Source organism: Stegastes partitus, unplaced genomic scaffold, assembly GCF_000690725.1.
Source record: "Stegastes partitus isolate 25-593 unplaced genomic scaffold, Stegastes_partitus-1.0.2 Scaffold925, whole genome shotgun sequence".
In the NCBI taxonomy this organism is placed as follows: Eukaryota; Metazoa; Chordata; class Actinopteri; family Pomacentridae; genus Stegastes; species Stegastes partitus.
The window spans coordinates 18,381-44,162 of record NW_007578656.1 but is presented as its reverse complement, the minus strand read 5'-3'; the positions used below and the strand labels follow the sequence as shown (position 1 = coordinate 44,162).

At 43.9% G+C, this 25,782-nt stretch overlaps 1 protein-coding gene across 1 annotated transcript in view; it reads left to right on the top strand.

Annotated features, from left to right (window-relative positions):
• Positions 1 to 22,738, top strand: part of cdh24b (cadherin 24, type 2b) — a 113,450-nt gene extending 90,712 nt beyond the window's left edge. The window contains exons 8-16 of the mRNA XM_008293950.1: positions 508 to 764; positions 1,784 to 1,920; positions 5,544 to 5,665; positions 8,801 to 8,918; positions 12,406 to 12,726; positions 18,454 to 18,661; positions 19,746 to 20,235; positions 21,722 to 21,878; positions 21,999 to 22,738. Coding sequence (XP_008292172.1) covers positions 508 to 764; positions 1,784 to 1,920; positions 5,544 to 5,665; positions 8,801 to 8,918; positions 12,406 to 12,726; positions 18,454 to 18,661; positions 19,746 to 20,235; positions 21,722 to 21,878; positions 21,999 to 22,738 — 2,550 coding nt within the window. The remainder of the gene's footprint in view (positions 1 to 507; positions 765 to 1,783; positions 1,921 to 5,543; positions 5,666 to 8,800; positions 8,919 to 12,405; positions 12,727 to 18,453; positions 18,662 to 19,745; positions 20,236 to 21,721; positions 21,879 to 21,998) is intronic.
• The last annotated feature ends 3,044 nt before the right edge of the window (positions 22,739 to 25,782 follow it).

Below are 25,782 nucleotides of genomic sequence, written 5' to 3'. Positions count from 1 at the left end.
ATGCTGTAACATCAACACCTCATGAATGTCTCTTCCGACTTCACACGCGCCGCACCATCTAAGCATCCACCCACAACAACCTTCAAAGTACCACTTCAAAAATCCAAACGTCACAACACGTAAGGTAACCATGATATTATTTACTCCGAATTATTCTTAGCGGATTTTTTTTGGGGGGGATGTGACCATTCTCGGAGCCCGTGTGAGCTGTTATCTGTTGGAATAATTCATTATTTGCCATCTCTCTGCTTTTGATATGTAATTTAGCAGTCATCTGTGGAAAATTTAGTGTGAGAATTAGACCAAATGAAAGCACAAACACAGACTATCGCATCTGATGTTTCTAAATGTGACATTTACATAATTTCTTGCTGTTAAAAAGTGTCATCATTACTCATTTCGCAGTATGTGGATGTCTGCGCCTGCTGATTATATACTTCTACATTAGATTTTCTTTTTTTGACTTTATTGCGATGCAACTCACCTTCCTCCTCCGTCCCCCCTCAGGCTGTAGACTACGAGAGCCGGAGCTCCTACTCCTTCTCTGTGGAGGTCCTTAACCCCATAGTGGACCCTCGCTTCCTCCGCCGAGGCCCTTTTAAAGACCGGGCTTCGATCCGAGTGGCAGTCCTGGATGCCGATGAGCCGCCGAGGTTCTCCCGGGCCCGATACCACATGGATGTTTCCGAGAACTGCCCTCCGGCCTGCACCGTGGGCCGAGTCAGCGCCGTGGACCCTGACACCGGTCTGACCAATAATATCAGGTGCAGTATAAGGTCTTGGTCCTCTTGTAACATCTCAGCATTTAGATTCCTATAAATTGAGCTCATAAAGATAGAAAATACGAGTGGAGCAGGTCCTCCTTTACTCTTTACGAGGATCTTGGAAAGAAGAACTCGGCTGTTTTTGTACAGATTAACTTCCTGTAGAGCCCGGTTAGCCGTTTCCACTCCTAATATTTAGTGTACAGACATTAGAGTGGTATCAGGAAGTAAGTAAATAAGCCTATTTCCCACAATGTCCCTATAAGTATTTACTGTTTATGAACTCATAACAATACCGCTTTAACGGCAGGCGTTTTTACTGCTTAATGACAAATTAAGCATTTAATGCTGCCGAGAGCCATATTTCTTCCTTTATTTTAGAGGATATCATTAAGTTTTAACATTTTTAATCAAGGGATATGCAGTCTTTCTTGGATTGAAATTCAAACTCCACAGTTAAAGGAAACAACAGCAAGAGCTAACCAAATAAATATAATCCAACTAAATGCCCACACAGTGTTCCCTTGAGCCAGACAGTAACCACAGACGCTCGCCGGTTCCGCGCTTTCGCTCGTGTTTGCAGTTGGTTTTGTCGCGAACGGTTCGAGGAGGGAGGCGAGCGATTTGTCTGTAACAACCACAGAAAAGCGTGTCCCAATTAAAAGCAAAAAGTGCTAAGAGTGAGCGTGTGGGGAAGAATGATAGTTGGTATATTCATAGAGATATTCAGATAATCAGGAGCACTTCAAAAGAGCTGCTATCAGGAGCGATAATCTCGCTATATTAATTCTTTGGCCATTTGAATGCCGACTTCCTTATCGCTCCCTCGCACACTTGCCCCGTCTGCTTCTTTCACTCGGCACCCTGCTGCCATCTCTGCTTGCTTCCTCCCTTCACTCTTTCTTTCAACACTTCTCTCTGCCCTCTCCTCTTTTCACTCACCTTGCTTCTTTCAAGCGTTTTTTATTTTTTTAGTTTCTATTTTTTTCTCCTCTCACCCTGCTTTTCCTCACCCTCAGGTTCTCCATTGATCCTCAGTCAGACCCAGAGGCTCTGTTTCGTATCACCCCGGACACCGGCCTCATCACCACGGCCATGGAGCTGGACCGGGAACGTGAGCACTGGCACAACATCACAGTCATCGCCACCCAGAGAGGTCAGAGGTCCCTCTTTGTACGCAGCTTAACACCGAGACATCATTAGAGCGTGTTCATTGGATTATTTCTTTTATTAGAGCTGACATTTTTCAATGCAACCAACATTTTTCCCCACCTCTGACACCTGAGCCCACTGATGAGTAAGAGGTTTAAAGGAGTGTGTTGTACGGTGTCTGAAAAGCGCAGTATCCGCTGTGTGATGCACTTCACTAAGCGGCTTAGCTCTCGAGTCATCAAGCCATGGGTGGGTTGGGGGGCTGAATGCTGTTTGGCACCACGAACGGTTTGTTGCAACGGGCCTCGAGAATCAATTGATCTTTATTGTGTGAGTTATCTGATGCTGCAATTGATCCGTTCTCATAAGGATTCAACTGGAAACACAGACTTAAGGCAACAAATCGAAGTCGAGCTACGCAGCGCTTTAACGTGAGACCGGAGAGGGGGAACGGTAATCACCTTTCAGATTCCAAGTAAAAATACAGCAAACAGTGAGACACATGAAAGCAGGAACATCAAAAGATGTGTTTAGTTGCCGTTTCGGTTTTTGATCAAGGTGAGCCAACTTTGCCGATTGCTTCTTTTAAAAATCAATAATTCAACTTGAACGAAGGAATCAAGAAACTCCGGGGTTGCCACGTCGTGCTGAGAACAGTTTAAGCGGCGTGAGGAGACCCTGTGCAGTTTTATGCGGAGGTGGTTTTAATGTTGTGGCTCATCGGCGTCTGTAAAAGCCTTTAAGCCATTTGGCCTTGACACAGGTAGTGTGAATAGTAGCACACCTACTCGACAGTGATAGTGTGAGAAACAAAACAGATAATGAAGTGGTTCGGTTTAAAGGCTGGCAACACGGATTAGTTTCCACAAATCCCTTGAAAGAATGTCGTGGAGAGCTGCCATGATTCACGTTATCTTAAATAAGAAAACAAACACATTGCTGGGTCGATGGAAAATGTATTATTGCAAACACTATGGAAAACACAAGTGAAGTGTATCGCTGCAATAGGGAGAGAGAGAGATCACAGCCCTTTGTCTGGTGGAGAAGAACAAGATTGACATCTTATATATAAGATAACTGACACATAACTCTCCTCTTGTTGGCTCGTTGTAAAAGGTTGTAAGTTTAAAACTGATGGTATGTTTTTCCATTTGTAAAAAGTCCTCAGACAGCACAGCTTCCGAGAGATAAGACTAAGGCATCTCCTTAGAAGAACTTGTAGCCTCGGTTACAGTCTATAAATTGACAAAGGAGCCTTTTTCAGACTGAAAAACTTGAGATCTTTATATTTGACTCTTGTACTGTAACAGACACATCTCACATTACTATAAGTAGCTCTCAGCCTGGAACTCTGAACACTTAGTTTCTCTGAAAACATTTGAGAAACTGATCATTAATAGAACACTGCCTGATGATTAACATTTAAATAAATAGGTTTCACAATGACCAAACCAACATTGTATAAGTGCATCTTAAGTCTATGCCTCTCTTTTTGAAGATCATTAGTTTCTATTAGGAAAAAAGGGGTCATCAGTTTGTAGTTTCATTTCTAAAAAGGGGTAAACGATCTCCTAAAGCAGCTGGCCACTTCAGTTTTTCGCAAATATTACTCAAACTGGAGTAAACTTGAATTGTCTGGAGACAATATATGGGGCTTTAGTGTGCGTTCAAGGCAGCATGATGCTTTACTTTAAGAGCCGAGTCCATGTTAAAGAAGGGACACGTCACCCAGGGAGAAAATGCGGCTCACTTGTTGTTTGCATCTTGTTTTTGATCAACAGCGGAGGCTTGTTGTACAGATGCGATGATTTTTTTTTTTCCACTGGATTTGTTGACAGTAAGAAAAATATTAAATATCACCACATTACCTTTTCTTGAAATGTCCTTCAGCTAATATAATTACAGGTTGTCAAGCAAAGCCTTGACTGTTCATTCAAAAGCAAATAATTTATAGTTAAGCTTACGAGACCTTCTTTTTAACTCCGCAAATTATGACTGTGAGCAATAAGACTCTCAGAAGTGAAGATGGAAGCGGCGCGTTGCCGGTTTAGTATCTGATTTTCATGCAAAAGCCTGCTGTTTGCATCCCATCTGCTGCAAACAATCAAAGATCTTTTCTTTTTAATCCAAAACATCATCAGGGTTTTCTTTTTTTGTGTGTGTGCCTAACCAAATCCGAACCTTAACAACAGCAGCAGCAGCGGATCAGAGAAAAGTCACATGAATCATCTTACTGGTCACTGTATTTTTGAAGCCGCTGACAAAAGCTGTCGTCCTGCTGATGCCGGGTGCCGGCTTAGAGAACCGCTCTGACGTGTGATGTGTTTGAAGGCAATGGAAAAACAACCTGTTGCGCTCGTTTGGCGTTTGTATTAAAATTAACACCTGCATCCTGTTAAATCTTGGCTAAGCTCCAGTGTATTTTTTTGTATTTTTTTTGGCAGGTGACAAGTCATTAAAGCCCTAAAAAGAACAATCCAACTGGTTTGTGTGAAAAGCGAAAGTGTTGTCAGAGAAGACTGTCCGGCTTCTGCTGTGCACAAGGAAAGGAAAGTTGTTTTCCTGCCAAAGCCTGCTCTGGACAAAGTTAATCTTTACTTAAAATCTACTCAGGGGTCCTCGTGGCAGCAATGTGCTGGTAGGACTGTGGCGGCGGCACAGTGAGTGGCTGTCTTGAATAATGAGCTCTATCTAATAAACAGACTGTTGGAGGCTGTGTTGACATAAAGCTCAGTAGGGGCCCTGCCATGGCCACGGGCAGGCCAGCTCACCCAGCGGCAGTACAGCGAGAGCTCATTTTCGGCTTTTCAGCGATGGAAACCAGTTGCTGTCATCCATGACACAGTGTTACCGCTCAAGGTCTGAAAGCATGTTGTGGGAGTGAATGTGTGTGTGTGTGTGTGTGTGCGTTCGTCTCAATTTGCAGAAACCGTGGTCCGCTGTGTTGCACGGTTGCCTGCCTAGATAGATGATGTGTGCTGGTGAGCGCGGATTGTGTCATAGCAGCCCGAAATGTAATGGTGAATGTTCAGAAGGCTCAGAGGATGACTTCATGCTTTTCAAGCACGGGGCTGTGAGAACTTCATGTTCGAGTGTGTGTATAGAAAAGTGAATGGGGTGTGGGGAAACCTCATGCCAATCCATTTAAACTGCGTCCTTGTGCGGCTGCATGCAGATTGACTGCTTTTTACATCCCGCCTCTGCTTCTTCTCTCTCTTTCTTAAAAACACGCACACACACACACACTTGACACCGAGAGATGCTTTGGCTAAGAATGGAACAGTTTGATGTGGAAAAATCTGACTGCTATGGAAGCATCAGTTATACTCCAGCTGGGAGCCTGTGAGCTGTAACACAAGCCAAATGAAACCAAATGTACTACTGTTTATTTAGCCAATTGTGTGCTCGCTAATGTGATCTGAGTGTTGTTGAAGTTTTTGGACAAAGACCGAAATGCTTGATCGTGCCTATGAGGGCAATTGAATGAAATTAATGGAGTGCAAACTTGCACCCCTTCTGTGCCTATTGTACATGCTGGTGTTTCTTTGCAACAGGGGATTGTATTCATGTAATTTTTCATATACAGCTGTGAAGGCTGTGTTGTGACATGCTGCTCTCTCCTTTCAGATAATCCCAGCCAGGTGTCCAGAGTTCTGGTTGCAATAGAGACCTTAGACCTGAATGACAATGCACCCGAGCTCGACAGGCAGTACACAACCGCCATGTGTGACTCATCCTCCATCGGGCAGGTCAGTATGTGTGAAAATTACCGTAGAAGTTATTTGTGGCTGCCTCTATATGTGACATTATACACTGTCTTTAGTTTGAGTGGAATGAGAGATTCCTATGTAAACTACTGCAGTCTATTAATCAATCTTTTTCCACTACATGACCAAAGAACAGCTTTGACTTGTCACAGGTTCTGCGTTTTGTTCACCCACCCACCTCGGGGACAAGTTCCTGGAACTGCATTTTGGCACTGCTCAGTCCTCGGTTCAGTTTAGGGTTCTTGGCAGTGCTGGAGATTGTAATTTGTCAAGAAGATGTGAGAAGAATTTAAGTAATGCCTACGGAGCAGCAGCTCTGGTGCTCTGCGAGCGTCGGCAATGGAGGTGTTTTAGAAGGAGTCCAACACACAATCACCGCAGTCGAACATGTAAAACAGAGAAATACACTTGCTGCGTGGGGCGTAGCGCGAGTAAAAACACAAGCCTCCGTAGATGGCGAGGTTGATGAATAAAATAGGAGTGTATCTGTTCTGTTAGATGATGATGCGGATGAATGGAAACCACAGCTGAAATGCTTTCTGTGTAGAAACAGCGTTAGTACCGAAGCCTCGCATGTTTCTTAAGAAGTCAGGTCATAACCTATCAAGTTCCTGAATTTAAATAAGTGTTGTATGAGATGATTTAAGACCATTCCAGTGTGTAGTCCTGGGTTGAATCGGGGACAGTGGGGGTTGGAAATACGAGGTGTGTCAGAAAACTTCCAGGACTGGTGTCACAAAAGAACTACAAACTACCAGTTTTCCCCTTCAGACGATCAACCAGCACGTCTACAAAGAGATCCTGCGGCGTTTGCTTCGTTCGAGAAGAGGCGAGAGTCGTGGCAGGACAAGTCATGGCTGCTTCACCATGACAACACGCCTGCTCACAACGCCCTGAGCATCCCACAGTTGCGTGCTGGAGCAACCTCCCTACTCACCCGACCTGGCTTCATGTCATTTTTTCCTCTTCCCCAAGCTCAAGGGGGTCATCACGGGGACCCGTTTTGAAGATGTGGACGACATCAAGATGGCTGTGACGACGGAGTTGTGGAGGATCCTGGAAGAATCCTTCCAGGAGTGCATGGCGGTGTGGCAGAGAAGGCTGGAAAGTGTGTTAGACTCCAGGGGGATTACTTGGAAGGGGGGAAACTTGTAGTTTGGATTTGAAATATATCTTTTGTGACACCTGTCCTGGAACTTTTCTGACACACCTCGTATGTCGTAGTTTTCTTTGATACAAGAATTGACTTCGGGATTATTGTTCTTCCTAGTCTTATCTTAAAAAACGGCCACTTCCATCAGGTGATACTGTTGCCATAAGGAGTTATATGTCGTCTACAACCATGCTTTGCCTGAAACTTTTCTGACACACCTTGTAAACAAATTCTACACATTTGACCACATTTTTAATCTGGGATGGTTAAAGGTAAAATTATTGTGTTGAACTTAACAAATACTTTGGTTTATGAGCTGTACACGTGCTAAACTAAAGCGGTGAATATAGAAAACATTACACCTCCATAACATCAGCATGTTAGCACATACGGTCCATCCTGTATGTGCTTTTACGCGCCGTGTACAACCCATATAGCGCGTAGGTGCCTGCATAATCAGATACGGTGGTTACCATTTTTGTGTCAGGCAACATATGCAAACGTACTTTATGCGCCCTATACAAATCACACAACTACAACACGAACAGCCAATCTGCAAACACGTCACTGTGTTGTCAGGCGAGGAGTTAGATAAGAGGGTCGTGCTGTCAGATTGATTCATTTCAAACAATGATGTGTCCTACAAAGGAACATGAAGTACTTCAAAACAGATTTCCTTCAAAATAAGGACGCGTATTGTACAAAAAAAAAAAAAGCCACGCCTATTCAAATACAGGAGCATACGGAGTGCAGTAGCACAAAGCTGTATCTATTCAGTTGTGGCACCATGCAGCTACAGCATGCCCATTCACCATGGAGGCAGGTGAATCCTCCATGGCCTGTTATCAGAACACAGCAGCTATTCACATTGTAATTAAACTTGAGCCTCCTCTCAGACTGCCTCCCTCCTCACCGCCATCCTTCATGCTTTATTTGTGCTCCTGTCTATTTTTCTGCATCACGCTTTCCTTACTTGATCCTGTCTCAATTATAGAAATCATCTCTTTGCTCCTCGGTCTCTCCTTGGAAACCATCCTTTGCTCTCTTTTTTTTTTTTCTTCTTCCCTCCTCTCCTCCATCCTCAGTATTCCATGCTGGCTCCATCACTATAATTTGGTGTCTTGGCCCATCTGTTGTTTTTGCTGGTGTTTTCATTGCTCTGCTTGTGTCTTTGTTGCTTCGCCACTAAATCTGTGATTCTATGGCAACCACTTTGATTTGTTTTTGCCTGTGATGTTCATGTTTGTGTCTGTGTATACTGTTATTTGAGCGAGCGGGAGACTGTTCAAAAAAACAAAAAATAAAAAAAAAAAAGAGGGGAAATTATGATATCTTCCCATGTGTTGTGTATGCACGTCTGTGTATGACAAGTCATTAGGCACAACACTTTTGAATATTCACACACAGCAGCTCAACATAATGCGACTGAACACAGCAAATCTTATCAAGGCCTAGAGACGCTGACTAACACGCAGAGCATGCGGCACCCATCATCCCCGCATTCAGCCTCGTAACTAGCACTCGAAAGCGTTCCTGAAAGAGCGTCTTGCATAATGACGACCAGAGTTTTTCATTAAAAAGAAATTACCCATCAGCTTAGGGCTGCGGGAGATTTCTTTCAGATTAATTTTGTTACGATTGTCAATGTAGACTTGTGCAGATGCTATTACTAAATTGAAAGGCACACTGCAGCGTACCCCGTGAAAGGCGATTCACGTCAAGCGCGGTTATTTATGTGGCGTGAGCATCCGACACAGTTCGCTTGTGTCTCCGTACTAATTGTTGGGCTTGTTTTTTTTTGATTCCTGCCAACGTCAGCTAATGGTTTGTAGCTAAAAAGCAATCTCTGTGTAAGTGTCTTTGCCTCATTCCTTTTCGTTTTTTTCCCTCTATGCATCCGAGCGCACATTCACGCCGTCCCCCTTCGCCCGGCGCCTCCTCTGCTCTCTATCTCTGTGTTTCAGGTGGTGCAGGTGTTGCGGGCGATTGATAGAGATGAGGGAGGGAATGACAGCACCGTGTATTTCAGCATCCCTCCGGAGTCCAGCGCTGCCCTCAACTTCAGCGTCAGGGACAGCGGTGGTAGGCACTCAATCTTTTCCTCTATGTGAATTCCTCTTAATTCCCTTTTTTTTTTTTTTTTCTAGCTCCCTTGGCAGGCACGCTGTTTTTTTTCCCACTTTTTTAAGGCTCTTAATCCCACATATTTTTTCCGCCTTTCTCTTTCCATCTTTGTCTTTTCTCCCATTCTCTTTTTCTCTCACCGTCCTCTCAAAAACCCTCTGCCTCTTTAACTCCCCCTTCCCTTTTTCTGTCTCTGCCTCTCTCTTCTACCATCCATCTCCCAACTCTGGTGGCCCCATTGTTTTGCTTTGTTATCCTCCTCTCTTTTGTTCGTCCCTCTTGTTTGCCTTCCCATATTCTCTACATCCATCTTCTCCTCTCCACTACCAAGTACACTTACGGTTCCCACTGAAAAGCTTTTGAAGAAATCAGAGCTGCTTCATTTGATTCACTTCAGCGGAATTGAATTTAGCTACTTAGTATTTGTTTCTAGTTTCCCCCAAAAAATACTGCTTTTTCTGTCCCGCTTCCTCGCACAAACGCACAGACAGTTTTAGTGCATGTTATACTAAAACGTATACGGACGTGAAGCATCCGTTTTGGCAAATGTTCAAAATGCATGTGCCACGCGAGCTCAAGATATCAGTAGCATGATGAAGTGTCTAAAATTAGAATTTGAATTTGAATAAAACTGTATTAATCCCTTCGGAACAAGACCTCAGGGAAATTACTACACCAAAAAAACATATACATATTTTATATATATAATGTTTTAAAAAAGGTAGTTTTATTTTTTTCGACTATTGGAATCAACTAACACAACACTGACATCAATATTAGGACAAGATAAACTAATCTAAGCTAAGATAAGATGATATAAGATGAGAAATTTGTCTTGGGTGATAATGTTACAGTACAGCTGCAAAATCACAATAAATAACTTCACATACAATAAAACAATTCTGATCACTAACTACTCAGTCATATTAAGTAGATATAACGAACATTTACACATCCAGCTCACATCAAACATTATTACCATTCATTTCATATCCTGTTTCTGGCCACCTGCTGATTGTAAATCTAACACTAACACGACTTTTAGCTTTGTTTTGGTCTCCACCAGCTTCTAAGGGAAATATCTCCTCAGCTGTCATATGTGCTTCAGTACAAGGCATCTGGACGTTTTTGGGTTTTTTTGCCCCTTGAAGATGTTTCTCCTCTGATCTAAGCGGATTCCTTGATTCTAAACGACTGGTGGGGAGTCTCAGGTATTTATCTTCCTCCCCACCAATCAGTTCGAACCGAGAAAGCCTCTCGGATGAGAAATGAAACGTCTTCTCTCAGGGTTAACGTGACCCGCATGACTGAGAATCTGCACCCTTTGTCTCTTTAGCGGCTAAATGCTTCAGTCGGCGGTTGGTTCACCTGCTAATTGCTAACTTTGATTGCCTGCTGATGTTGCTGTCAGGTAATGTGTTACCTGACAGTTGCTAATTAGTTAGCTAAAAGACCCTAATGCACTCCATAGAGCTGAGGGGAGCTGCAGAGTTGGGTGATAAATCTCACCGCTACAAGTGGCACCTTTCATATGACGCATAGTTTTTTTTTTTTCTAAATCTACCTTTTGTTAAGATATGAAGGTATTTCAAAAAGTTCTCGGCCTCACCAGAAAGATTGTTGTCGCGTTATTTTTCAATATAGTCCCTTTAAAATTCAATAAACTTGATGTTGGAGCTTTGATATCCCTTCACGGATGAAGGTCACATCTTTAGCCACCAGATACTTCTCGACAGCATCATCATCACTGAAAATGGCGACCTACAGCTAGAAGTCAGACGGTGCAGGTTGGGTGATTAAGTTTCATGGGAAAACAGTTCAAAACAACATTTTGCGACCACTGCCACCTGTGTTGTGTGGATGGGTGCTTGTCCTGGAAGAACAGCCGCCAGCTCAAAGCTTTCCTCTCCTTTTGTCTTTGATTGCTTCAAACATTTTAAGGTGGCAATGATATAAAGCTTTGTTATGCCCAAAAATGTGAGTTATGCCCCTTTCTTCCAGGTGAGGCGGAGAACTGTTTGAAGTACCGTCGTAACACTGTTTATCCATACAATATTAGACGGATCGTACCGTTTATAAATTATAAAAACAAGCATATGATGCCTGTTGGCTGTGCACACTTTTTTTTTTTTTTATCAACTGCTGATATTTTTTGCCTAATCCGATGTCTGATGTCTGATTACGGCCCTCAACAGCGTGATTTGTAATTACTGTCCTCAGCAGCTGATAATGGGAGTACCCTTTGGCTATCTTTGGTACCAAACCGGCGCTAATTGTTCCCATCGTGACAAAACCACGAGGAGTGAACCTGCACTGGCTGGATCGGGGAGGATAAACTCAATGTCATGTGGAATCAGAGGCCACTTTGATGTGTCAATCCGCGGCAGAACAAGAGAAACAAGAAACCCGTGCCCCCCTGTTCCCGACACGGACAGCTTGTCTGACAAAAGCACGCCACATCATTTGCCTTGTTAAAAAAGATGATGATTTGATCTGCGATTTGGATCACAGAAGATTTTTTCGATAGTCGCGTCTGTCACTTTTGTGTTGCCATTCATGCTGATGAAATGTTTTCCACACTGTGTCTACACGCCCTCTTATCAATGACAGATTTTTTGTAGCCTTGTGCATTCATTTTTGGGAAAAAAAAAAAAAAAATCTAAAAAGAAACGTCCCTCACAGATACCAACGGTTCTTTCTCACGAATATAAAAAGAATTAGATCAATATAGGCTATTACCTTTTTGCTTGTTGCTGCACCCTGTCCTTTCAAATTGTTGAGAGTTAGCCTCTCTTTATTGATCACAGTATCTCAAAAGAGCTCAAAGATGTGCGCACTTACGATGTTTTCCCATTTGTGGGCCAATATAAACATCTTGTAAAGCTCAGTGTTTTGGATGTGCTGCCTCGGCTCTGCACATACTGTACTGTGTCATTCCATTGTGGAGTGGCAGTGCATTACTCAAACAATATTTGGGATTGTATTTCTAAATGTGAAAGTATATCCGACTTTATTTTTAGCCAACTGGGAGTCATAAATCATAAAGAGTGGCTGCAACAGAAAGGATACAATCTGCCCTGCTTTAGACACTTTAGTAGATTCTTCCCATTACGTCAAATTAGCATCACCGTTATTCTCGTGTGGAAAAAGTGTCGTTTCAACGTTAGACAAAGTTCCCACATTATAAAAGGTGTGAAATAAAAAGAGTAAAAATAACAGAGGAGGAAGGAATCAGCAAAGTCAGATATTTTTCGCCTGCTCCGTTCCTTTGTGGTTTAAATCAGTCAGCGGCTGACTGGAATCGCAAATTTCACAAACATGAGCACAGTGAATTTTCTAAATTGTAACCTCCTGCTGCCATCCAGCACAGAAAATGGAAAATTGCACCGTGCAATTAACTGTGGAATGATTACAAGTGTCTTCCTCGCTGTCTGTCTCCCTTCAGGCCCCACAGCCAGCCTGGTGCTGCTGTCCCAGATCCAGCCTCTGTCCCGATCCTCATCCTCCACCCTGACGCTCTACGTGCCGCTCGTCCTCAGGGACGGGACGTCGGGCCTCACCAGCACCGGGACGGTCACCGTGTCCGTCTGCCCCTGCCTGAGAGGAGGCGCGAGAGCCGGGGAGAAAGAGAAGGACAAACAGGCGGAGGGCGAGTGGGACTGGGAAAGAGAGGCGGTGTGTCTCCCTCAGCAGTCCACGCTGCCTTCGCCTGGGCTCAGTACCGCCGCCCTGCTGGCTATCCTGGCTTGTGTCGCTACGCTGCTGGGTAAATGCTCTGATTCAAGTGTCTCTTAGCCAGCTCATATGGCGGCTCAGAAGTGTCACAACAAAACAAAAGCCACAACACAACCAAATTAACCACAACACAACCAAATTAGCCGCAACACAACACAACGGCTGTAACGGAAGTTGTTTTTTTTTTTACCCGGAAGTTATACTGTTAAGTGCGCAACACCACACGAAGTGGGCAGAAGCCGGAGATTGTTGGAAACAACTCGAAAGTAAGTAAAATACTGTTGGCAAATAGTGTCCATTTATCAAAAACGGGCTGTACCTATGGTGTCCACATTAACAAGTCGAACATGCAATGACTCTTTATTTATAATTCAAACTTAATTTGAGTTAAGTTATTTTACTTACTTCTCAAGTTGTTTCCAACAATCTCCGGCTTCTGCCCACTTCGTGTGGCGTTGCGCACTTCACAGTATAACTTCCGGGTTAAAAAAAAAAAAAAGAAAACATTTTCCGTTGCAGCCGTTGTGTTGTGTTGCAGCTAACTGTGTTGTGTTGTGGTTTATTTTGTAGCGTTGTGGCTTATTGTGTTGTGTTGTGGCTTTTGTTTTGTTGTGACACTTCTGGGCCACCGTAAGCTCATTCTGTAGACCATAATCACCTGGACGCACCACACTATTATTCTGCTGTTGAGGAAAAAGACACTCTGGCTGTTTGTATTTCTTTAAACCAATTACAGTCGTCGTGAGCAGGTCTAAGCAAAGGACGGAGCTCTGCTGTTCCTTTATGGGTGGAATTGATGTGGTGGAACATTTGCATGCAGGATGGTGTTTTAAGTGAATAATCCACTGAAAAGGAACCAGTAGGTTTGCCTTTCTGCACAATCAAAATCTTCTGCAAAACTCTACATTTTCAGTCTGATAGTTAGCCACTGGTACCCAGCCAGGAGGTTGTTGTTATTCTGTAGTGGACTTTGAAAACATGCAAATAGCAGAATGAGAGGAAAAAGGTGCCTGAAGTGAGAGGCCAGTGGCCCGCATCCAACATCCAGGGAGTCGACTGGTGATAAATTAAAGGAAACACCCTCGACTTGTTTGGGGTATTTTGCTGGCATGGTTTGGGTCCACTTGTCCCCTCTGAGGGAACTGAATGCTAATACAAAGTTGTTCAGAGTGATCACCTTTTTATGCCGATGAAACATTTCTATTCTGATAGTAGTGGTTTCCTCCACAATGTTAATACCCCCATCTGTAGGGGTCACTGAATGGTTTGATGAAAATGATGTGAATCATTTTATGGTCTTCAGAGTCACCAGATTTGAACACAATTGAACACCTATAAGAGATTTTGGACTGAAGTGTCGGTTGGCGCTCTCGTCATCCAAACACTGAATGAGGGAATTGTTATACAAGTAGTAATTTGCTGTAGCCCCACATGCAGTACTCCAGAGTACTGCAGGAGTGTGTGAACACAGTTTTATAGCAAGATATGCAAATGAAGGAGAGGGAGAGCCGGGAGGCAGGGGGCCGGGGTGAGGCGAGAGCAGTGATACAGCGAGCGGCGCGAGGTAGTGGCTGGTGTGCTGCAGAGGGAGAGCAGAATGAATATTTCTGGTGGTGGCAGGACTTGAGCAGAGTTAGCAGGCAGGTTGCACAGACCAGCTGGGATCCTGAGGCACAGGAAGAACAAGGTTAACTGGCAGGCAAAACACAAGGAGCAACAGGTTACTGGAACTCAGTTGGCCGTAGAATTATGACCACATGGCAGACTGATAGATCTGGGAGCAGGGTTTAAGTTCAGCAGGGGGAGCCTGGTGACTCGGCGAGGACCAGGTGCGTTGGTGGATCGGCAGCCAGGAGCCTGATGATGGATCCGCACCCAGACACAGAGGGAGATAAACTCCTCTCCTCATTTCTCAATTTCTACATTCTCATCCCCTCTCCTTGTGTATTTGTTCCTCCTAGCAGAGCGATAGGAGAAAAGCGGCAAGGAAGAGACGAGAGGAGAGAGGAGTTGAGGCAGCTTTAAACAAAATGACACAGCGACCAAAAATGCTGCGTCAAAGCGGTTTTAATGAAACATGACGCGTGGCACAACTGCACCGTCTATCCATTGTCTTCTTATAGCCTGCAGCTGCATTTTCTCATCTCTGTCAGATGAACAGACGACTTACAGAACATGTTTCCTTGTGTTTCAGTTCTCAACATGGCATAACGTGTTGAGAGTTTTCTGAATTTTTTTGCATCTTGCATCTCATTGCACAGCATTTAAAAGCAACCATATCCTCAACCATTGTTCTTACATGCCATAAAATGACTTCAAGCTTAGAATTAGTAGACATAATGCAAAATGCGTGGCCGAAGTTATGCACAATCCAAGGATGTCGGATTAGAATCTATGGATTTTTTGGTTACCACTCGCATGTGCTGTGACACAAGACTACTGTGCAGATAAAGAGTGACACATGTGATGATTGAGTGATATGCATGCACATATTGTACACGTGCAATTGTCGGTCCTGCTCCTGCAATCGTTTGTTTGAACATTCCAGCTTCGTGTCACCTCTTCTGTGTGTCACAAGACTTCCACAAAGAACATATAAACCTATGTATAGTCGCTCACAGCTCCTTCTGCACGCCTCGCCTGTCCTCCAGATGCATTTTAAGAATTGAGACGTCCTTCAAGATGGCGCCCTAAGATTGATTTCCGGTTCGCAATGGGGGGAAGGCAGAGATCTGAGGATACGAGGAGGCTCAAAATAGAGAAATGTGACGAGTCTAAACAGGGAGATCACAAGAAACGCAGCGAAGGGGGGGAAACAGAACAAGACACCACAAAAGTATGACAGGAATATCTTTTGGAGGAATGATGTGTTATTCCTGCAGCAGAGTTCCGGAGACTTAGAGAATCAACGTGAACCGAAGCTGTTCTGGTGGCACTTGATGTCGCAACACTTTGCTAAGACGCTTTGTGTTTGTTTGTTTTTTCCTTTAATTTGTCACATTTATAGTTTGTGAAGATGCATTGAGATGAAGCCTGTGAAGACGGGGATACAAAAGCGATAGTAAAACAGTGTAACACGAGTTATATTACGCCCCTTAAAAGACCCTACTTATATAACTTACATCATGATTTTATTACAGCGCTTTGTATTATGCATGCAGCAAAGTTATATCATTAAGATTTACTGCCTATAAAGGAGTTTAATGCTAATCTACAAATAAAAAGTTGAGTAAATAGTGTTTAGGGCTGTTTACCCTCCACTACATCCCTGGATGCTTAATCTGCATATGAAAATAATGAAAGCAGCAGCGTAAATATTTCTCTTAGTCACAGCTGCTCAATAGCGGGGTTTACTTTTCCTCGCAATTTTGGTCCAGTTATTTCCTCTGGCAAGGTCACTTCTAATCACAGCTAAAATAACAATTCTGAGTGATTATCTGGGCCCGCAGGTTTTTGATAGCAGCGTAATAAAATGTCACTACCACCTTCTCAGAAACTCAAATGCTCAATTGGATAATGTCTAAGTGCTCAGAAGGCTTTGGCTCGTGGCCAGCATGATTGTAATTTCTATTCAGTCTGTTGGATCGCTACTCATGCCTTGTTGATAGAGGCATTATCATTCTGGAAGAGGCCGGTTCAATCAAGAAAGAAGCGCAACATGCCGTGAAGGTGATCATGCACATTGACTTCGGCGGAGTTAAGGATTTAGCTGTCTAAGTGACAAGGATGCGAACTGTAGCAGGGGAGACACACAAAACTTTATAGTGTTGGTGGCTCCAGAATAGAGCTTAAGCGTAGTTCCAGTAAAAGCTTGTTTTCCTTCCCTATAAGACGTCCATACTAATCCCGAACTGTATAGCTGGGCCCTAAACAAAACGCCAAATGTTCTCGCAGAAGCTTCGACAATAGCGCCATCAGGATCCCATGTGGTTATTAAAAAGGGGTTTGGCGTACATAACGTGGATATGGAGCTGCTTGATAGCCACTCATGTGTTGTGGATAAAGGCATCCATAAAGAGAGAAATACATTCATGGCAGGAAGGTGATCACTCAAACTGTTATGGAAGGTTAGAGATTTCCCACTCCTTTCAGGGATCATTGGATTAGTTCCATGGAAATCAAATAATGCAACCTCCAACACTATTATGGCTGTACATGTACTTGCTGCAGCGGCTTAACCGCCTAAGACACTTCCATATCAAGACACAAGACACGCATATGCATACAAAGGTGATATGGTAATTTAATATTTGTTAATCTCCTCCCCCAAATTGTAATTGTCCAATCACAGCCTACAACTACAGCTACTGGATTTCTGGATTAATGGATTTGTGCAGATGAAAGTTGTTAAGGAGAAAATTAAAGTGTTTTTTAGTCTCGTGCAATATCATGCAAGGATTGGCATTGAAAGGGAAAACCAACATAGTTAGTTCGTTAGTCTTAGTATGGTGTTGGGCCACCACATGCTGCTGTAAAAGCTTCAAAGCTCCTTGGTTTTGATTTTCCAAAGTTTCTGGAGTTACTGGGGGGATGAGCACCATTCTTCCAAAAGATGTTCCCTCCATTTGTTGTTTTGATGATGATGATGGTGGAGAGTGATGTCTTAGCATGTCCCCTTCATGCCCGATTGATGGAGGTGCTGTGGTCCTAGAAGAGACCACTCCAATCAGGACAGAGATGCGTCACAATAGGATAAAGCTGATCACTCAGAGCAACTTTGTATTGATTTGCAGTGACCCTTACCACTAAGGGGACAAGTGGAACCAAATCATGTCAGCAAAATGCCTCCCAAGGCAGTCAACAGATCCCTGCAACAACGAGGTCAGGGGTTTTTCCTTTAATTTGTCACCCAGCGGTAGCTTCCTACAACAGTAACCTGGACTTTGTGCTGTCATTGCAATGTGTCACATTTTACAGATGAACTGATGAACTCACAATATGTCAGAAATCTATTTTTTAAAATTACAGCTGGCTAATCTTCCACCAGTATAGCTGCAAACTGTATGTGGCATGCAAAAATAGAAAGACTGACAAATGTAGCAGCAGTAATTATGAAGTTAGTCAGTTAGCTTTAGGTCCTTTTCGGTTAAGCTCAGATTGTGGTTACTTTTAAGGTGTATTTTTGTAAATAGTTTATGTGCATTGTGTTCTTTTTTAATCTTATTGGGTCTATATCGGATTCTATCCAAATGTCTCGACTTGTGAAGAGTTCTACATACAAGTATTCTCTATATTAACCATATACAAGGATAATTTACTGAGTTTTTGGAAAATTCTTGTCAATTCTTGCTTGACTTGCAGCACACCAATTCTCCATTTCTGAGTGGATTTTAGCACAGGTGTGTTTGTTGAACAGCCGTCAAAGAGCTTCCATAGCTTGGTTCTTTGCCACAGCGCAGGATCAAATGTAGGCCCCTTACTTTGGGAATATGGAGTGAGAGTCATGGAGTCATGGGAAAACAAGGCATCCATTTGCCTGGCTGGAGCTCAAAGTCAATTACAGAGTGGAGGCATGCAGCCTGCTGATATGATATACCAGCCCTCTAACCCAAGGCCTCTTCTGTATTCGTTTTGTCTCTCTGTGTTTCACCTCTTTGTCTGTATGATTTCCTCTCCCTTGCTCACGCTCTCCTCTTCCTCCTTCCCTTTATTTCCCCTGTGACTTCTGCCCCCATCCCCCCTTCTTCATCATTCTTTTTCCAATTTCTCTCCTACCCCTCAATATCCTTTGATTCCCGCTGCCAACCCCCGTCGGCAGCGGTGAGTGCCCTGTCGCTGTCGCTGCGCCGTCAGAAGCGTGACTCCCTGTCGCCACTGGAGGAGGACGACGTCCGCGAGAACATCATAACATATGACGACGAGGGCGGAGGCGAGGCCGACACGGCCGCTTTTGACATCGCTGCCCTCCAGAGTGCTCCGCACAGCTCCCGCTCGCGTGGTTACAGAACGCTGGACAGCAGGAATGTGTGAGTAGGCAGAAGGTTGTGTGGGACAGTTTGTTCGCATGCGGTCATACATGTGTGAAGCTTGTTGTTTAATTACATCAGACCACACAGCTGGCCTCCTGTTACACGCTACAAGGAAGACCAGAAAGGAACCAAACTTAACCCTTTTGGTGTCAAAGCTTTCATTGCTTTCCAGCACTTAACTGAGCTACTTAAGCAGCTGATCGAGCCGTAACTCCTGGGTCATAATCAATCACAGATCAAAATGCTGAGACAGAAGGCTATCAAGCTTTGCAGTCCCCGGAGACCACTTTGTTGTGCTCATTTTGTTAAAGCTCATTTATGTTCAGCTACATCAGAGAGCTGTTTGCACCCACTTTGATGTTTCTGTGAAACATTGTTATTGCCTTTGGACTAATAATTAGCTCCCGAATTCATGCAAGCCATATGGAGAGGCCATAAACAAGTACAAAGACTGCTTTTAGTTTATCGGAAATGGCTTCTCGCAATTCACGGAGGTGGACACAACTGCATGCAAAACCTTCTAAATCTAATGCAATTCAGTGCAATATTCCTGCAATAATACTACCTGTGTGAAACTTAATGTTTCATTTTTCTTTAAACTGCCTCGGAGCGGTTGATAGGGAAACCTTACGGGAACTTTGAAGCTAGTGGTTTGCGGTTCTTGCATTGAGCTCGGACTGAGCTGGAAGATTTGGAGCCTGCATTACAAAAGTTTGTAATTTATTCTTCATATTCAGGACAAAAAGTAAGGTTATCTCGCCCTCCCCACTGTGCTGCATTACGTTTTTCTTCTTTTAAAACTCTGCAGAAGTTGGCCAACGTTATGGAAGTGAAAACGAAATCTCTGAAATACCCATTTGCTTGTTTATCTTGTCCACTGGGTTATTTTTTCCCAAGGTGTACAAATACCTTAACAAAATGCCTTACAATGTAGATATGATGCTATATAAAATGACCAGACAGTGACCCGGAGGGGCAACGAGCTGAGACACGCACCAGGAATACATAATGTCCAAATGAAGACACCAAAATTATCAGACTTAGCAGAGTTTTTTTTGGTCATTTTTGTGTTGTCTTACAGTCGCTACACCCATCGTGCTCAAGAAAAAGCTCGCACCTACAGCTGGGCTCAGAATCAAGGTGTGGATCACAACTACTCAGGACCAGGAGGACCCCTTTATGGTCGTCTCTGCTACAGCAGCCACACCTTACCGGTTCTCCGCCGTGCTCCAGGTGGGACATTTGAGCCAGGCTTGGCAGAGCTGGCATACCGCTTCCCTGGAGGCCAGCCAGACCACTCCCTGGTCATCCAGAACCAGGGGGCCATAGTCGGGCCGATGGAGTCTGGGGCGGTGTACATAGCCCCCACAGACCTGAGTACGGGAAGCCGAACAGGGAGTCGTACGGGAAGCCGCGACGGGACCGCACCACAAAGTGGGGTGAGCACGTCAGATGGAGGGACGCCAAGGACCACTGACAGCCAGGAGAGAGGTGGAGGGACGGGAACTGCGAGCAACTGTACAGAGGGCAGCAACGAGGACAAAGTCAACCACACTCAAGATGTGGACTGGGTAAGCATTACAATGAGCCTGCCTTCACACCAAATACGCAGTTGGAGGAACTGCAGTTCAGCTGGTCTGATTTGAACTCAGATACACTGACCTCCATGCTGAGTGTTTAGTTTATGGAATCTCCCATTTTGCCAGGGAAAAACAAAAATGTTAAAGCTCAATCATTTCTTTTCTTGGCATCATTGGGGAAAAATTCTATTCTAACTTTTCACCATATTGCAATTCAAGTGGTGGGAGAAGAAACTAGACCTCAGCACCTCCTATTAGCTTCTTTTTTAGGTGTCTCGTGATGGGAGCCAATCACAGGTCTTTTCAACCGAAACAGGTGAGCTAGTATAAAAGGCAACAAAGTCTAGTAAAAGAGGCTCAAAACAGAGAGGAAAGAGCTGCAGATAGAGGCTGTATATTTTTAAAATCTGTGTTTTGTTTGTTACTGATTTAGCTTTTTCCTTTTCTACACACTGCAGCTTTAAATTCATTTCAAGTTTGTATGTAGTGATACTTATTGATCCAGTCTACCAAGTCTCAAAAAACAGCTGAAGGGGGGATACTAGGTTATCAAGTTCATATTATTGCTTACATAGAAACGTTGCCTGTAGCATCCAAGATAGCTACTTTGCAGGACAAACTGTAATGCTTCAGTTAATGGTGTTCTCCAATCTACGTTGTGCAAATCACGCTTACCTGCACATCTGGTGTTTAATGCATGGATGGATGGACGGTTTTGGGAAGGAGAAAAAGTGGAAGATGTTGCACTGGATCAGGAATTCAAATTGTATAAATTGCTTAATTAATGATAGATGGCTGCATCGGAGGCGCCATTAAAGTTGAATGAATGACTTAATCGTTCAATTACGAAGGCAAACAAATAAGTAAGAAAGAAATGAAGCAAATACAAAGTAATTATTAAGTTTGCGTTCAACCTTATATTCCAGATTACTGCAGCGACTGCAACAATTGAATGTTTTTAATTTGTGTATGGAGCAGAGAGATTCAGGACAATGCTGGGGGAAGATGGTGATACAGACATGTCAGCACATTTATGTATATCCTGCTACTCTATATGTTTTATTTATTAGGCCACAGCAAGGCTCTGTTGCCCCTTGCTTTATTTAATTTTCAAATATTTTATCTCTCTATCACGTCCCTCTCCATCTCCCTCTCACAGTGCAGTGTTAGCTCATTCTAGTGTTCAATTAATATCTATGCCTTCTTCCAACTCTGCTTTTCTTCCGCTCTTTTCTGCTCAATGTGTGTCTCTCCTCCATCTAAATCTTTTTTTTTTTTTTTTTATCGTCACCATCTCCTGCTTTCCCTTCATTTGGGCACTATGTCATCACACTCTCCCATCTCTCTGCTTTTACTGTGCCTGTTATTAAATTTTCCCTCCTTGGGCAAATTGTCTCATCCCATTTTGTGTTACAAACCTAACACCCAACCCCAGCCCCGAACTGAAACCGCTCGTGCTCGCCTACGTTCCCTCCAGGTGCAGTCGGAGACGTTACCCAGGGAGCATAACCTGGTCATGACCCGATCCGGCTCCATGATCGGCCAGGGTCACGGCGTGGGTGGCTGGGTGTGCGACTCGGCTACCCTCCCCTTGGCGGGACGCAGGGCCTCCCGATCCGGCTTGTCCCCGAAACGTACGAGCTCCAGCGTGGCTGAGTCTGACTCCAGCGGAGGAGGAGGAGGAGGAGGAGGTGGTGGTGGCAATGGAGGTGGAGGAGGTGGAGGTGGAAACGGAAATGGGGCCACCTCCACAGATGGACAACAACAACCTCCAAGTGGACGCAACTATGCCACAGTCCTGCAGGGGGAGGTGTCTGGACAGAGGGACTACCCCGGCACCCTGGGGAGAGGAGGACTGGAGATGGGGAGCAACTTTGTGGTGGCGAGGCCAGACAGGGAGAACGGAGGAATATCACTGGCCGGGACTCCGTCGGTCTACCCGGAAGCAGCTGGCTTTATCGGGGACTGGCGCGATCGAGTGGGTCTGGGAGGGTATGTTTTGGGCAGGAGGGATATGACCCCGCAGATTTTATCCTTCCCAGGGCAGCCTCGGGGAGCGTACGGTGGAGTGATGGGCTTCGGGGCCAACTGGGTTCCAGGAATGGAGGCGGCAAGAGGGGCACCCGGGCCTGGGGGTCCTTCTTTGGCACTGAGGGTGGGTGAGTTTCTTCGTCTGCGTCTCGCCCAGGTCACTTTCGACCCCTCGCAGCCACCGTACGACTCTGTGCAGGTGTACGGCCTGGAGGGGACAGGGTCCAGGGCCGGATCCCTGAGCTCGCTAGAGAGCGAAGGAGAGAAGGATGCAGAGAAGGAGGATTGGGGAGCAGGGCTGGAAGAGTGGGGACCCCAGTTCCAGAAATTAGCCCAACTCTTCAAAGACAGGGAGAAAGAGAGGGATGATAAGGAAAAAGTTGAGGATGGTGCCAAAAAGGAGAGTGAAACGGCAGAGGAGACCGAGAAGAAAGAGGGAGGAGATCAGGCTGGAGAAGACTGAGAGAGGATGAAAATGACACAAATAGGGGTAAAGGGGTAAGAGAGGAAGGGAGGGAATAGGAGGATGATGAAAAGGCAACTAGAGCTAGAATAATGTGAAGAGAAGTTAAAGGGGAGAAAGATGAAGAGGCAAAGTAATAAAAAGAGACAGAGAAAAATGAGCCTAGGGAGGATGGAGAATGCGAGGGCAGGGGAGGGAGTGATTGATGTAATTTAAAGCAATAAGTGTTGAAACGCTGATATGGTTGAGCACAGATACTGAGACAATGCAGAGGCTGCTTCTGCTCGGGGCAGCAACAATTTGTTAAACGCTTTGGACAAAGAAAAACAACCCAAACATCCAAGACTCGATTTAATTCAGCGCTCACGTATGGAATAAGAAACAGCAGGAAACAAGGAGGAAGACGTCTCTCGTTTCGTGTGTTGACCTGATCTCCGTGTCAGCGCGTGTGTTCGTATGTGAGCGGAATCTGCGAGGATGTGTTAGCACAAAGGCATATATGAACTCGTATGTATGAGCGTGTGTGTGTGTGTGTGTGTGTGTGTGTGCATATTTAACAGAGACTGAGCAAAAGTGTCAGGGAGAAATCACGATACCCAGAGACAATTTAAAGACGACGCGAACGCTACGTGCTGCATAAGCTGTGACATTAGTTTTTCGGGACAATGTGCAAGAACAAACATTTAACATGGAAGTTCAGAAAGTAGGATAACACACGGGGGAATAAAGAAAAGAAAAGGAAAAAAATGATATTTGAACATAAAGAGAACGGGACGGCGAGGATGTATAGAGAGAGAAACGGTCTTGGAAGTGAGACGATTGTACAGAAACTGTTTTTTATTCCATCTGCAGTGGCAGAAAAGTGAATTATTCAGCTTGCTACTCCATTCCAAATGAAAATGATGAATCATTTAAATCCTGCAAAAGATTCTCCCTCCTCTCAGCCCACAAGGAAAACAGACATTGTGAAAAATTTAAATGATTTAGGGATGTGATCCCCTACACCCACCCCACTCTCGTTCCTCTCATCCCCCCCAGCTTTTTGTAGTTGAGTGTTGGTATGTTTACAAAGACTCACACACACACACACACACACACACACACGCTCACTCAAAAGAACTGATTAACACCACAAGGCTTTGATTGTACTACAGTAAATTATAAAAGCCAAACCATCCACGAATATTCCATCTACTATATGGAGTACTGATGACTCTACCATCGATCGCTTAAATGTTTTTATGGAAGAGTTCAGCTATTTTTTATTCCCACCCGCCTCCTCTTTTTCCCCTATAGTCTCACTTGACACACCTTGAGGACAAAGTATGCATGATATTTGAAAACAACAAAGCGGCAATCAATTTCCCCACTCTGAACGCTCATAGTGCCCAAATGAAAATTTTCCACACATCTGTAATGAAATTGTAGGGGAACAACACCACAGAGACTCCCGCAGCAGGCTTTTTGTTCTTGTTAAAGGTCAGGATGCAAATGAGCTGGAGTTTTCAGCTGGAATGCACTTTTATACTGTGTGATGTTCAATAATAGATAATGAATAATGTCAAAGACTACAGTTGTTTTATAAGATGTCAATTAAACAAAAAAGATACAAATGTTTGACTGTATGTAAAAGCATTTCAAATGTAAATACCACCTGAATATTATTGCTAAAAAGAGAGTATATAAAATGAAAAATGAGTAAAAAAAAACAAACAAACAAACAAAAAAAAACTTAGATGTCCAAATGGAGCACTGTCGGGACTATCTGTATGTACTGTAGATTAGAAATGGATTAACTCAGCTGGACTTTAACAGCCTCCTGGACTGAAAAACAACACCATGTATTCAACATCTGTGTTTGGGTTTGTTGTGTGCTAGCTCTTTGTCTGAGATGGACAAGCCAAGGATTCAATTATACATGTGGCCTCTGGCGGAAGTTTGTTGTGCAAAATTTTAGTTACAGGAAGCCTGTGAGCTGGCCTGTCCTAGTGAACAACCAATTTGATGAAAATCAAATGGAGTGGGGAGAAATTCCCCTATAAGGCAAACAAAGCAAACGAAAAAAACAAAATTCCCCTTAAAATCTGAAATGTTATTCTGCAAAAGTAGAACAATTCACTAAAATTGTAATGAGTTTTGCATTGCCTGGGAGACATGAAGGTTTTCTAGATTGTTACTTCTCTTAAGAAATATAATAAACGCCACATCAAGAGGAAGTAGCTTCTTTCATCTTTCGTGCATTTCAGGCAATGCAGCTCAAATACCAAATAATATGGTAATGTCTCTGATTTGAATAATAATTTAACCTTCAAATCTCTAGAATCTTCCTGAAAAGCTCACGTGTTTGAGTCCAGAGAGGATTTTCTAATGTTTTTTTTTTTTATTTGGCCACATATCTTAACTTTGAATGTGGACGTCTTTGGTGCACCATCGCAGAAATGTCACTGTTCTGTTCTCACTGGTTCACTGTAACGTCACTCAAGAGTCGAGTCGAGCTGCCAGCTTCGTTAGTGTCCACCAGTTTGGTCCGCCATGATCTTGTCGTCTTCTACTGTCAACACTTAGTTAAGCAATCAGGAAGTCAGGCTGCTTTCACTCAATAAAAATGAAACCCACGCGCACCTCTGTACTCCTCACCTGAGCCACAGACTTGCCCACACAGTGCCGCTGTGCGAAACCGGACGGCATCAGGACCAATGTACAAATACTGCACAATAACTGGAGACGAGTGGAGGAGGCGCAGAACCTCGGGGAAGACTGAGTTAAGATCAATTTTGGCTGATTAACAATATCTCGACTCTCTACAGCTACCTAAACCTTTCTTCAGCTATGTAGCGTTGATTAAAAATTCTAAAGGCGAATGGGCTATTAGACACTCAAGGGATGATTCTGGTTTATTACAGAGTGGAGCTTATTTGAATCCTTTCTGCTATACTTTCTATCAGTAATAACAACACTATAGGCAGCAAGTAAGTCCAATGCTGAGATCTGGAAATAAATGAAATTGCTAAAAAGAAGTCTAGTGGGGCAGCAAACACACGCTT